The 13,333-nt window shown below is 46.2% G+C and overlaps 1 protein-coding gene across 1 annotated transcript; it reads right to left on the bottom strand.

Annotated features, from left to right (window-relative positions):
* Positions 1-4,425: 4,425 nt before the first annotated feature.
* Positions 4,426-13,120, bottom strand: PITX3 (paired like homeodomain 3). Its single transcript, XM_066621628.1, has 3 exons — positions 13,012-13,120; positions 6,620-6,825; positions 4,426-4,971 (listed from the first exon to the last, which is right to left on the bottom strand). Exons 1-3 carry the CDS (start codon positions 13,118-13,120, stop codon positions 4,426-4,428), a joined length of 861 nt encoding a protein of 286 aa, XP_066477725.1.
* Positions 13,121-13,333: the final 213 nt, after the last annotated feature.

Genomic DNA, 13,333 nt, shown 5'->3' with positions numbered 1-13,333 from the left:
CTGGGGCAAAATCATGCATGTGGACACCCCACCTCTTGAAGGACACGCCACTGCTATGCAGGGTTCAGGGGTTGGTTTGACCAGGTGGCGCTTCCACTGGCCACGACGTGGTTGTTCTCCACCATCTCTCCTAAGCTGGACATCACTCACTCACTCCTGAAGGGCTTGTCAGTTCCCCTCCTTTTCAGCCTCCCTGCTCCTCCCTCTGAAGCGTGCCACCATCAGCAGTTAACATTCGCAGTTTCTCCTTGCCTCCAGGGTCAACCCAAAACCTCCTAGCACTAGAGATAGCATGCCAGATGCAACTGCTGCCCCCTCTTACCTCCCAGTACACTAAGATGATTGGAAGAGATACTGCTGAGTCTGCTACCACTGTTCTCTAAGGGGTTTGTGCCAGTGTATGGACTCCTTCAGCAGCTGTGCAGTATTGCTACTCGTTTCGATGCTACTTCCGGATGTTTGGCGATGACATCATCACTGAACTTCTTGGTTGCCGATCTCACTGTGTGGAGTTTGGCTGGAAGGTGTGTGGCTATGCTGCTTTGCACCTTAGTGAGAATTCTGGTTGCCGCCACCATCTTGGATATGATTGGTGGCAGAGTTTCCTTGGTTTTGGTCCTATGCTGCTAGAACTTCCTACTTAGGGCTTATTTTTCATTCTGGAAATTCATAAAAAATTGATGGCTCCAGGGGAGCTTCCACAGGTGTCACCCCATTAGTTTGTTGCAGCAAAAACAAGCAGTCTAGTGGCACCTGAAAGGTATACCCATTTATTTAAGCATAAATGTTTGTGGACTACCAATTTCACTTCATGCATTTGATGAAGTGGACCATTAGTCCATGGAAGCCTGTGCTGAAATAAATGTGTTAGGGTGCAATCCTGACCTGCAGATAGACCAGCACTGGCCCAACATTGTCACAAAAGTGCCATAAAGCACTTTCACACTGACACAACTGCACTTCAGTCAGTACCTCCCCACGCCTATGCAGGCCCCATGGAGGATGAGTTTGCGTCAGCTGAGCTTGGCCAATGCAGGAGCATGGGGAGGAAGTGGGAGGCTTTTTGGGGTGGGGGGAGGGTGAGTGGTGGGTGTTCCCAGGGGCAGGTGGGCAGGAAGTGGGAGGCAGAGCCAGAATTCGGCAATTATGCTGGATCCTGACCCCATTCCAGGGTGGCCCAGGGCAGTCCCGGGCTGCTCAGATTTATGCTACCTCTCGTGGTGGTGCAGATTCAAGTAGCCCCACTGAGGCTGCTGTCGCTGGACCTGGGGTATGGGGAAGTGATTTGCCTTGCCCTGGGCTGAGCTGCTTTCAGCCCCAATCCTGCCTTGGATGCAGCTCAGGACTCCTGGCCTGCCTGCTCCAGGGTAGGTAAGGATTGCACGGTTAGTCTTTCGGGTACTGCAAGGCTCTTTGTTTAGTCCTATTCCCCCCCCCCCCATTTTGTATGTTGTTTTTAACTGGGTGGCAAAATGCAGGAGGAAGGGATCAGTTTGCCAAATCAACTCAAGAGTGAGAGAGTGGCTGAGGATCTGAATGGCACACTATACATGTCAAATAGTAAGATTGCATCTTCACACAATATTTGTACGTCTAAACTTGAGAGGCTTGCGTTTGAGTACCGGAAACATTAGGATTAACAGTTACAAATGTAAGAACTGGAAAAATTCAACAACATCAGTATTTCAGCATAGAAGTAGTGAACTGCTAAAACATGGTAATCTTAAGATCTAATGATATCCTGCGGTATAATGCTGTCAAGTGTTCAAATGAAAGAAAAATGAGATGTATTTTAATTCTAGGCTTGAAAAGTGTGGTTGCAATTGTAGCTTACAAGAATCCTAATTTTTTTCACCTTTAGAAAAAGTGATTGAACCTTTACATCCCAGAAAGTGGTTTCATGTTCCTCTTGCAATAAACAGAGACATGCATAAGGTTTGTGAGGCTTTCTTCAGTGCCTGTTTTATTTTTATTATAATCATTTTTAATTGTATTTATTTTGGGAGCTTGAAAGATGGGCTTATTGCAAAGAGAAATCAACAGGATTCTGTCTGCAGATGCTGATGATTAACTCCTGCCTGCCTGCCTGAAAATAAAATCTAACAGGGAATGCAGCTCCAAAAGGGTTTCTGTCCCTCTCCTCCCACATACTCTGCCTATTCACAAACATAGTGAGCCTTTCTCCACTTGAAGGGTCCTGAGATACTGCAGCTGTTTTCGTTGAGGACTCTCAGTCTGCAACCCTAAGCATGCTTACTAAGAAGCAAGCTCCACTGATCACAACTGGACTTCCCTCTGAGTAAACATGCATAGGATTGTGCTGTGTGTGGTTCTCCATTTTTTTCCCTAATGGCTAAACTCAGTGTGTACCCCTTGCAGTCGTATGTTGTAGTGTTCCCAAAGTTGGTGTCTCTGACATCAGAACATCTCTGTTCAGCTTGGACCAGTGTTTCTCTACCAGTGTTATTTAGGATGGTGTCAAGTGGTACTTGCAGAACTCCCAGTGGTCCCAGCAAAGCAATGTGACAAACAGTGGTAGGAGGTTCAGCTCGGCAGTACTTTTTGCACACGCAGGAAAAACCCTCCCATTCACCATGAACCTCTTACCAGAGTTTGTTGCATTGCATCTGGTCTCTCAATCCAGAAGTAATGGGCAATGATATCATTACTAGTTACTTCCAGTGGTACTTCTAGTAGGTGGCCCATGCAAAGTAGTATGGTGAAAGACAAACGTTGAGAAACACTGGCTTAGACCATTCTTGTGACAGAGGGTTGGGGCAAAGCCCTGCACTGGTCCCCCATGACACATTGGCCCCCACACCTTCTTGAGCATTTTCTTCCACCATCAGTGAACAAGGAGAATCTTCAGCCATGGGAGGTGGCTGAAGGAAGAAGGTGGAAGAGAAGCCACTGCCACGTCCCACCCCCACCCATTGGTGGGAACAGAGCCTGAGAAAAATGGGAACTACTGCCACTGCCGATTCCCTCAGTGGTGGCAGCAGCTCCATCTCCTATCCTCTCCACTGACCTCTCAACTTTCTCCCGAAAGCCCCTGCTTCACTGCAGGGAGAAAGGCTAATGGTAAATGGAGAGGACAAGAGGAGAAGGCCAACAGACCTGCACAGCAGCTTCTCCTACCCATCCAGCAATGATGCAACCCAGAATGCCACCTGATGCTGCCTTGGGTCCGCTGCCTCTGCACAATTAGAGAAACCCAAAGCAGCCATTTAGCACACTTCTTGTGCAGTTGCTTTGATTGCGCAAGTGCAGGACTTTTGATTTCAAGGAACCATGCAAATGATAGCCTTCCTTCATTCAAGTAGTTCCTATAAATGAAACCAGAAGTCCTGCACATCTGTGTTTGAAGAAACCACATCAGGAGCAAGGTTAGGAGATCCACTTTCTATTTAGTTTTGCAGATGCAACTGGCACTGATTCACTTTCTGCCCACTAAACTGAATAGAAAGTGGAGTGGAACTACACAGGAACTACTTGAATGGGAGCTACTACTGGGAGTGGTGGCCATGGCCGTGGCCGACTCAGGGTGAAGCTCCCCTCACAATCTGCAGCTGATGCAACTAGTATCACCTGCCCTAATGGATGGGCTGCCCCCTGTAACACCCCCCCCCACCAGCCTGTAGGCATGTCACTTTGGGGCCCTGCAATGATGCCGGGGCCTCTGGGGCACACTTGTAATTGTAATGTAGTAAAAGTCTCTCATCTGACTTGTGCCCCCATAGCTACTAGGAATGTTCAAGGATTGGCTGAGCCAGGTGGGCATGGGGCCCCCTTGACACCAGCCTGGCACATCTCCTGGTCTCTGTCATCCCTGCTTTGACACACCCTTCACTCTTCAACGAGACCAAGCCTTTGCAAATTCTTGTCTACAAAATGCCAAATTCTGCAAAGAGAAAGGAAAAACTGTGTGCCCAAAGGCATTTCACAAGACAGTGTAAACGTGTTAAATAGGCATGCTTCCAAATGCACAAAACCAATGTTTCCAGCACAGAATTCTGGCCCTCCTCCGAGTCCTCCTTGATGGGAGCAGCCACAGAACACACTCACAGGAGAAGCGCCCGGACATCAGTTATGAGTGGAGTCAGCAGCTGCGGCATTTCCCCTGGGTCTCTCTCTGCTTCTTTGCCTGAACGGGCTGCCCGTTCTTAAGTCGTCACAGGAGCAAGTGCAGGCGATCACGTTACAAGCGTGGGACTGAGAATGAGCTCAGAGCCTTCCAAAAAGTTCCTCCTTCCCAAATGGACTTTCAACAAGCAACTGTGTTTACTTTACCAAAAAGACAGTCAAAAGTTTATAACATGAGGAAAACTAAACACATCTTCCTGGAATTTGGTCTGTCTGCCTGGGTGTCACTGACGGGTAAACGGCCAAGTTCTGTGTAGCAGGTGGGGTGGAGGGGGCAGTCTCTCATACTGGTCTGTCCACAGCATACTGGCAAGGGCTCAGGTTGGAGGCTGCTGTCTGCACTGCTGGGTAAGTGAAGCTGGCATGCTGCTTAGCTTTCAACCTCAGGCTAGCCAGGCTGGAGTTGCACGTGTCCCTGTACATGTATGGGCTGGTGGTGGAGGCATAAGGGCAGGTGCCGGATGAGACTGCAGAGTTCAGGCCAGGGCTATTGAGGTTGTTGAGGCTGGAGCCTGGCACACCAGTCACTGTCGAGGGCACCATGGAGGAGGGCATGGGCATGGAGCCAATGGAGCTTGGGGTGGAGAACATGGGCTGCGATGAGAGGGGGCTGACATTCATAGAGTTGAAGAAGGGAAAGGTCTTGGCCGAGAGGGTGCTGGTGGCAAGGCCTTTGGTAGCCCAGTTGTTATATGAATAGCCACTATACATTTCGTCATAAGGCTGCATCAGTCCATTGAACTGGGATCCAAAACTGTTCTTACAGAGTTCTGCCTGTTGGTTCCTTTCTCGCTTCCTCCATTTTGCTCTCCGGTTCTTAAACCAGACCTGCAAGAGAAAAGGAGAAGGGAAGAGTTTCAGTTAGCATCACGAGAAGGGCATATGAGAGGAGGGTGCTTTCAAAGGAGAGCTCTCTGACTTTCAATGGTGAGAATTACAGGTAGATTTCAAAAGGAATTATTGTGATACCAATGGTGCTAAAACTAGAGGATACAGTGGCTTGCATTTTAGTTGAAGCTATCATGTACACAAGGAAGCTAAAACTCTCAGATACCAAGTAGCCTTTAAAATAACTGAGTAAGATCTTAGGTAGAGCTTGCGAATAACCTTGCAATATTATATTATTCTTATGCCATTGTGCAAATGATGGTAAGGTCACATCTGGAGTATTGTGTACAGTTCTGGTTGCCACATCTCAGAAAGATGGAACTGGAAAAGGTGCAGAAGAGAGTGCCAAAATGATTACTGGGCTTTTTCTTACGAGGAAAGGCAATAGCATTTGGGGCTCTTCAGTCTAGGAAAAAGGCCTCTCAGAGGGACATGATTGAGACATACAAAATTATGCAGGGGATGGATAGAGTGGATAGGGGGATACTCTTTGCCCTCTCGCACAACACCAGAACTAGGGGATATTCACTAAAATGATTGGTGGGAGAGTCAGAACAGATTAAAAAACATTTCTTTACCCAGCATGTGATTAATCTGTGGAACTTCTTGCCAGGTTGTAGTGATGGCACTTGGACAGATTTATGGAGGAAAAGTCCATCATAGGTTACAGGTCATGGTGCCTGTAGACAACCTCCTGGTTTTAAAAGTAGGCTACCTCAGAATGCCAGATGCAAGGAAGTGGCAACAGGATACAGTTATCTAGTTGTTTTGGGTGCTTCCTGAGTCAGCTGGTGGGCCCCTGTGAGATACAGGAAGCTGGACAAGATGGGCCCTTGGCATTGGTCTCATTCTTCTTATGTTCCTATGTTCTTAACCTGTACTTCTTAATTTACCTGATGCATTTTATTCATTTTGAACATTGAACCTCACTTTTTAGCTTCTGTCTAGTCAGGGCATTGTTTCTATGAAATCCTACTAGACTAGTAAAGGGAGGAACCTGTAACACTGGGAAAGAAAAATGGGGGGAAAGTTGGTTGTAAAGGGAATGTCTGGAAGGGGGAAATGTTAGTTGGAGACGGGGAGGGGGAACCAAGGAGAAGAAGTAGAAGAGAGAAAGCAGAGGGAGGAGAGAAAGAGAAGAAAAACACCTAGACAAGTCATCAGGAAGTGATGTGCCAGGCTGAAAGGAACACTGACGGGAAATAGAAAAGTTCACTAACACCCTTACCAGGTGTGACGAATCCCCTGCATTTGCCCCTGTGTCTCCCCCTCCCCCCATTCTTCTATATTTTGGACAGTTCCTGCTACCTGTTAATGACTGTGTCCCCCTAGAGTGCAGGCTACCTGCCTGCATGTCACCTTATTGTGTCTGTAAAAGGAAGAAACATGCCTGTTTGTTAATAAAGACAACAGAAGGTAATGGGTGAGGGGGCTGTGGAGCATTGCATCTATAGGGTTCTCCCATATTTGTGGTTTCCATATCTGTTGGGGAGGATGGATCCCCTGTGGATATGGGGGGCACCTATACACAGCTTGACACCTAACCTCCTCCCCAGTTCTGGCCATGTTCAAGGAAGATCACCCCTACCCGGACTCTGGCCTCAGTTAAATTGGTCCAAACAGCGATCTCCTCTCGGGTACTCATGTCAGGGTAGCGGTTCCTTTGAAAAGTGGCTTCCAGCTCCTGGAGTTGCTGGCTGGTGAAGTGAGTTCTCTGCCTACGTTGCTTCTTTTTCAGGGAGCCATCCTCAGGGTTGGAGTCATCAGTCTGGTTCTGTTGTGATTTTTCTGTGTCTGCAAAAAACAAAGGCAAAGCAGATCTATCTCAATGGTGCAACCTTTTCAGGAGCAGAGAGAAAGAGAAACCCATTCACTTCCAGAAACATTCTAACTACCATGGGCCCTCCTCATCCATGGGTTTGGAACAGGACTGGCTTTTAGGCAATTGGGGAGATTTTGCCCATTTGGGCCCCATGCATGGGGGAGGCCCCACACTGCTCTTCCACCCACTGCTGCTTTCAATTGGCCTGAAATAGGGTCACTTCAGAAGCAGCTCCCATCCACTGCTGCTTCCAGTTGGCCCAAAATTGGGTCACTCTGGAAGCAGCTCCACCCACCACTGCTTCCAGTTGGTCCGAAATGGGTGCCATGCAGGCAGCAGCATGCGTGCTTCAATCTTTTCCTGCCCTCATAGCTCCTGGCACTATTCTCTCCCCTGTCTTGCTCCGGAGAGGGCTGCTGTGGATGGGGCAGCAACGCGCAAGACTCGGGGAGCGTTGCAGGTTGGGCGTGTACTCCCTCCAGCTGACCTCCATGTCACCAATTCTGTATAACCACTAAAGGTACAAGAGTCCTATCCATTTGCACAGAGGTAACAGATTTTTTTTCCTGGTCTGGCTCTATTCAAGCTAAGAGCTAAAAAAAATTAGTAGTGGGGGCCCCGCAAAATTAGAGGGAGGCCCCTGCAAAAGTGTTTCCAATTGGGCCCTGCAGCTCCTAAGGCCAGCCCTGGTTCAGAACCCATGGATTTGACATCACAGGTTCTGAATGCATGGCTAGAGGACCTCACTGAATCTTCCAGATGTGACCAGAAATGTCTTCTGGTCACATCTGGGAGCTGTTCTGAGGTCTGCATAAGTTGCATGTGCTGCCTAGCACATCTCTGGACATCTGGTGGTGGTGGTGTGTCCAGAAGTCCTCTAAGCCTTCCCCCTGCAGATCTTGTTACCTGCAGGTTTGTCATCCAGAGGGGGTCCAGAAACGCCCCCCATACAGAGGTCCCACCTGTGATGTTGAGGGTTTGAGATGCGCAGACATTATTATTATATATACGAAAATATTTACAGATATGTTGTTGTACTGAGAGTTAAGACCAGATATTATTCAAATCGGAAGACTCCTAGCAATTCCTTCCAGTGTCAGTGAAAGGAAAATTTGCTATGCTATGCTATGCTAATGACCTGCCTCTTTATTAACCCATTTTTGCCCAGCCCACAGGTGTACACATTTGGTCCCTGTTGCATATATGCAAGGTTGGACAGAAATGACTTAAGTTGCTTGCTCAATGTATAATCTCTTAAGAGCAGAGCATTTGGTGTTTGTTCAAAAGTCAGTTTATAATTTAATAGTTGGTTTTTAGAGAAGTTATGATGGATGTGTTCTGTAAGTATTTTCAATACAAGTATAACCTAATTATTCATGGATTTTTCACCAGTGGTTTTATCTCAATGTGATGAGAAGGGCCCTTTAAATTAAAGGGAAAATGTCATTTAACAATAGCCTTGTTATTGCAAGAGAGGGCAGCTGGTTGACAATTCTTCAATCAATCTCTCTCCAGGCACTTAGAACAGCTTCACTCCAAGGCAAACGACCACTCCCTTCCCCCTGAACACATGAAAGAAAGATAAGCACTTTGCATTGGTGAATAGAGGAGTGGATGGAATGGAGGAGTGAATGGAGGAGTGGCTCAGAGTGAAGCCTTTCTAAGTGCCTGGAGAGAGACTGATTGATGGATTGTCTGCCTATTGACTCTCGCTAACATCACAAAAGTCAGCAAGGCTGTTTTCAAATTGCTTACCAAAGGGACATTGTTTTTTAAATGGATTTGCTTTAATGAAATTTTTGCAGTTCACATGAGTTCTGGGAATGGAACCCTCATGAATAACGAGACTCAGCCTGTATTTGCATATAATTAAGTACTGAATAATGTGAGAATGTGGTGTGCTAAGTAATATCAGAGGTTGTCCATTTTCAGTATTTGCAATATATTTTAGAAGTGATGTATTCCACTATGAATAATCAGATAGGAGTGGAGGATGACCAGGGTCAAGAATCTAGAAGCTTAAAATAGATACCTGAGCTGACACTACCTTGTTTGTTCTGAAAACCAGAAGGTACATTTGTCCCATAATTTATTTGTTTAAATGTCAATATATGATTTAGTGATAATTGCTGACCTTTAGAGATTGTTTTATTGCTTTTATGTCATGTTTTTCTGATGTATTAATTTTTGTAAAGCAATTATAAATTCACTCTTTTTATGTTAGCTTTCCTCTGAAAAACTGTTTGTTTGACATTGTTGGGCAACTGAGACTATATTTTATTGGAGTTTCTTGTCAATACATTCAAAAAGGTTTTTTCTAACACTTTTGTGACCTTTATTTCTGTAAGTATTTCCAGGCAGGAGGTCTGGTCTAGAGGGTAGAGCCTCCGTCTGCCTGAAGATAACATCCACAAGGTCGTCAGTTCGAGGCCACCGGCACCGTGCGACCTTGAAGCAGCTGACAAGCTGAAGCCGAGCTATTCCATCTGCTCCGAGCGTGGGAGGATGGAGGCCAGAATGTGAAGCCAGATCGGCATGAAACACCTGAATGTAGTGGTTCTTGAAAGAAAGAACCTTCTTTCAATTGTAAAAATCCCTATTTAATAAGGGATTTAATAAAGCCTGCCTATGTAACTTGAATAAAGTCTTGAATAAAGACCAAGAAAGGTGGTATATAAATACCTGTATTATTATTATTATTATTATTATTATTATTATTAAGTTCTGCAGAAATGCTGTTCCTTCTCTGTTCCTTTATGGGATCTTGGCCCCAACTGAACTTTGTATCCTTCTTCCCCCCCCCCCCCATTTAGTGAATATATTTACTAAGTATGTAGCCACCTAGTCAGAGAAAGGGAGATTAACAGTGCAATCTTATGAATGCTTTCCTGGAAGTAAGCCCCATTAAATACAGTGATACTTACTTCTGAGTAAACTTTAATGATGTAAGTAACTTCATGTTATATTGGCATATAACTTTATGATCAGATGCAAACATCCATTTGCATAGAAATCTTACTGCTTTGGTACAAAAGTGGTCAATCGTCAGTGTCACCTTTGGCCTATAAAAGTCAATCAAATTTTAAATCCATGGATGTTGACAAAGGCTCAGCGCTCAGACAGCTGAATTCCTGGCAGCCCTTCCTAGGCTTCTAAGATTTTCTGAATCTTTAAAAAAGTGACTGGTTGTAGATGGAGGCAAAAAATGCTTTTTGTTTGTTTGGTTTAAAAGAAAAAGAAGGGGAATATAAACAGCATCTTCCAACCCTGAGTCAAAAGTTAAAAAGTTAAAAGCTGGTGGGACCAAAGTGACAAAGAGACTGCAACATGGTGAATGATGCTCAGGAAAATGATGCTTCCTCTTCAAAATACTATTTGGCTGTTTGCTGTGAGTAGCCAGGGAGCTTTTGGTCAAGGAAGCCTGCCTCCTCACAGCCAACTTCATCCAAGGACAACAGGCCTCAGGTTTGCTCCCATGCAACTTATGTGATAGTGCTTGGATGGTGGTGGTATGCTTTGGGGCTGCTGGTGTCCCTGGGAAGATGGGTTTCATTAACCTGAATTGGAGGACCAATACTGCCTTTGGTTTGTATTCATGGAAGTGGCTTGACCACCTTGGCAATTCTGCTACAAGCATTAAACCCATTGAGCTTTGCTCTGGTTCTTGGTGAACTCATTAAGGTGTGTAAGCAGGAATTTGGAGTGTGGCCATCACCAGGGCTCCAAAGGGCATTAGTTGTTCATGTCCAAAAGTGTTGAGGAGGGCCTGCTTCTGGGAAGCATCTGGCCTTCCCACCTCATGATGCCAGATGCTACTTGTGGAACCCAGTGGCGTTGCTAATGATCATGTAGCCCGGTGCCAAGCTCAAAATGTTGCCGTGGAAGTGATGTCACAACTGGAAGTGACATCACACCCAGGCTTTTTAAAAAGTGAAAATTGGGAGGAACCCACCTCCTCCCCACAGCAGCTCACCACCCACTTGCTGTGCTGCCTCCCCCCAGTTAGTGGCATCACTAAGGCATCTATCTGTAAGTATCTGTCAAAGAAGATTTTGTAGCCCCGCATGACAAAATCAAATTTAATTAAGGGCGCAATCCTAACCCCTTATGTCCGTGCTTTCCAGCACTGGCATAGCAGTGCCAATGTGACATGTGCTGCATCCTGCAGTTGGGTGTCACTCACGGAAGCCTCCTCAAAGTAGGGGACTGTTTGTTTCCTTACCTCAGAGCTGCATTGCCCTTATGTCAGTGCTGGAAAGAGGTTAGGACTGCACCCTTAATAAATAAAAAGTTATTGGTTCCATACTGAATCATAATATCTCATTGGCACTCAGAACAAACAGTCTCATAGGTCAGTTTGGAGTTAAGCAAATCCATTTTTTGTTCCACAAGGCAGTTGTTTTCATTTTCTGGTTAATTGGCCATAACCTTTGATAGAAAACTGATATTCCAGTGCCGTTTGTTTCATTGCATTCTGCATTAAATGACTTTTCCAATGATACATAACATGGTGGTGTTATTCATACATACCGAGATTTTCACCATTTTTGTCACTAGTGTCAAGCTCAGCTTGTTGCCCCCCTAAAGTTTGATGCCCAGTGCAACTGCTACCCCCTGCACTCTCTTAGCTAATCCACTTGTGGAACCTGCAGATAATGAACCCATTTTCTGTTTTGGTTTCAGTCATTTTGTTAGTGTATACCAGTAGTTCCTGAAGTTACCACTGCTGCAAAGGCCCCATCCTACTGCTGGCACTAAACTCAGCACCCAGAAGTAGTCAGCTGTAACATGATTATGTCATTGCCACTTACTTCCGGGTTTGGGATGGTGATGGGACCCTATAAAGCCAGGGTGGTGTAGTGGTTTGGGAGGCAGACTCAGACCTGGAAGATTGGTTGGTTGGTTGGCAACCTTCAGTCTCGAAAGACTATAGTATAAGCCTACAGCACCCCGTATTCAGTACTGCTGAAACAGAGACGCCTGCGTTGGCTCGGTCATGTCGTGAGAATGGATGGTGGCCAGATCCCAAAGGATCTCCTCTATGGAGAACTTGTGCAAGGAAAGCGCCCTACAGGTAGACCACAGCTGCGATACAAGGACATCTGCAAGAGGGATGTGAAGGCCTTAGGAGTGGACCTCAACAGGTGGGAAACCCTGGCCTCTGAGCAGCCCGCTTGGAGGCAGGCTGTGCAGCATGGCCTTTCCCAGTTTGAAGAGACACTTGGCCAACAGTCTGAGGCAAAGAGGCAAAGAAGGAAGGCCCATAGCCAGGGAGACAGACCAGGGACAGACTGCACTTGCTCCCTGTGTGGAAGGGATTGTCACTCCCGAATCGGCCTTTTCAGCCACACTAGACGCTGTTCCAGAACCACCATTCAGAGCGCGATACCATAGTTTTTCAAGACTGAAGGTTGCCAACATGATGACTCCGTATTCCCAGGCGGTCTCCCATCCAAGTACTAACCAGGCCTGACCCTGCTTAGCTTCGGAGATCAGACAAGATCCAGCATGTGCAGGGTAACAGCTGCTGCCTGGAAGATCAAGGTTCAAATCCCCCCTTGGCCATGAAGCTTCCTGGGTGACCTTGGGCCAGTCACTTTCTCAGCCTCACCTACCTTACAGGGTTGTTGTGAGGAAAAAAGGAGGGGAGCAGCTGTATACACCACCCTGAGCTCTTTGGAGGAAGGGCGGTATAAAAATGTGATAAAATTAATTAATTAATTAATTAAAAAAGTGCTGTAAGGGGCTCAGGGCAGAATGGTGGGCTTTTCAGGTGCCAAGCTTTGCTTGCAGAGCCAAGCATCTTCAGCGTCCCATGCTACTCCTGATTGCTGTAGGAACTCTTGGTATATCTTGAGTTTTGACATGAAAAAATATTTTCTGGAGATTATATTTACACAATACACTGAAGACCAAAACAGATTTTTAGTATTTACCTGTACACCTCGTCTTCTACAAATCTTCAGTGGGATGAGCCAGTCACCAAGCCCTAAAGATGGTGACTAGCTTTTGCTTACTAGCTCCCCTAAATATAAGAAGCTCCTGACTCGTGAATGTAAACCAAACATTCCTCTTGCCATCTGAAGGATGGCTAGAGCTGAAGGGTATGCAATCTGCAGACAGTTCACTGTCAAGAGGAAGGGAACCGCTATACTTACCACTGTGTTCTTGCTCTTTGCAGTTGTGCTCATGTTGAGGTGCCCCAGACTCTGAGAGGGAGAGAGCAGGGCTGTGGGCGTCTGAATCAGCCAGCAAATTGAACTCCATCAGTCTTGAACTGGGGTTGGAGAAGAGCTGCAAGACACACAAGCAAAGTGTAAGTGACACAAGTGAACTGGGTTCAGCTTTAATGGGAAGTCCAATTTAATATGACTTCTTTTGAAGGAAGTGTGCTTATGATTGTGGACTACCACCACCACTGCATACACATTTACTCAGGAGGAAGTCCCAATGTGTTCACTGAGAGTTACCACCTGGTGA

This window comes from Tiliqua scincoides, chromosome 3 (assembly GCF_035046505.1).
Source record: "Tiliqua scincoides isolate rTilSci1 chromosome 3, rTilSci1.hap2, whole genome shotgun sequence".
Classification (NCBI taxonomy): Eukaryota; Metazoa; Chordata; class Lepidosauria; order Squamata; family Scincidae; genus Tiliqua; species Tiliqua scincoides.
Note: the sequence above shows the minus strand (reverse complement) of the source record. Positions and strands in the feature narration are given on the sequence as shown.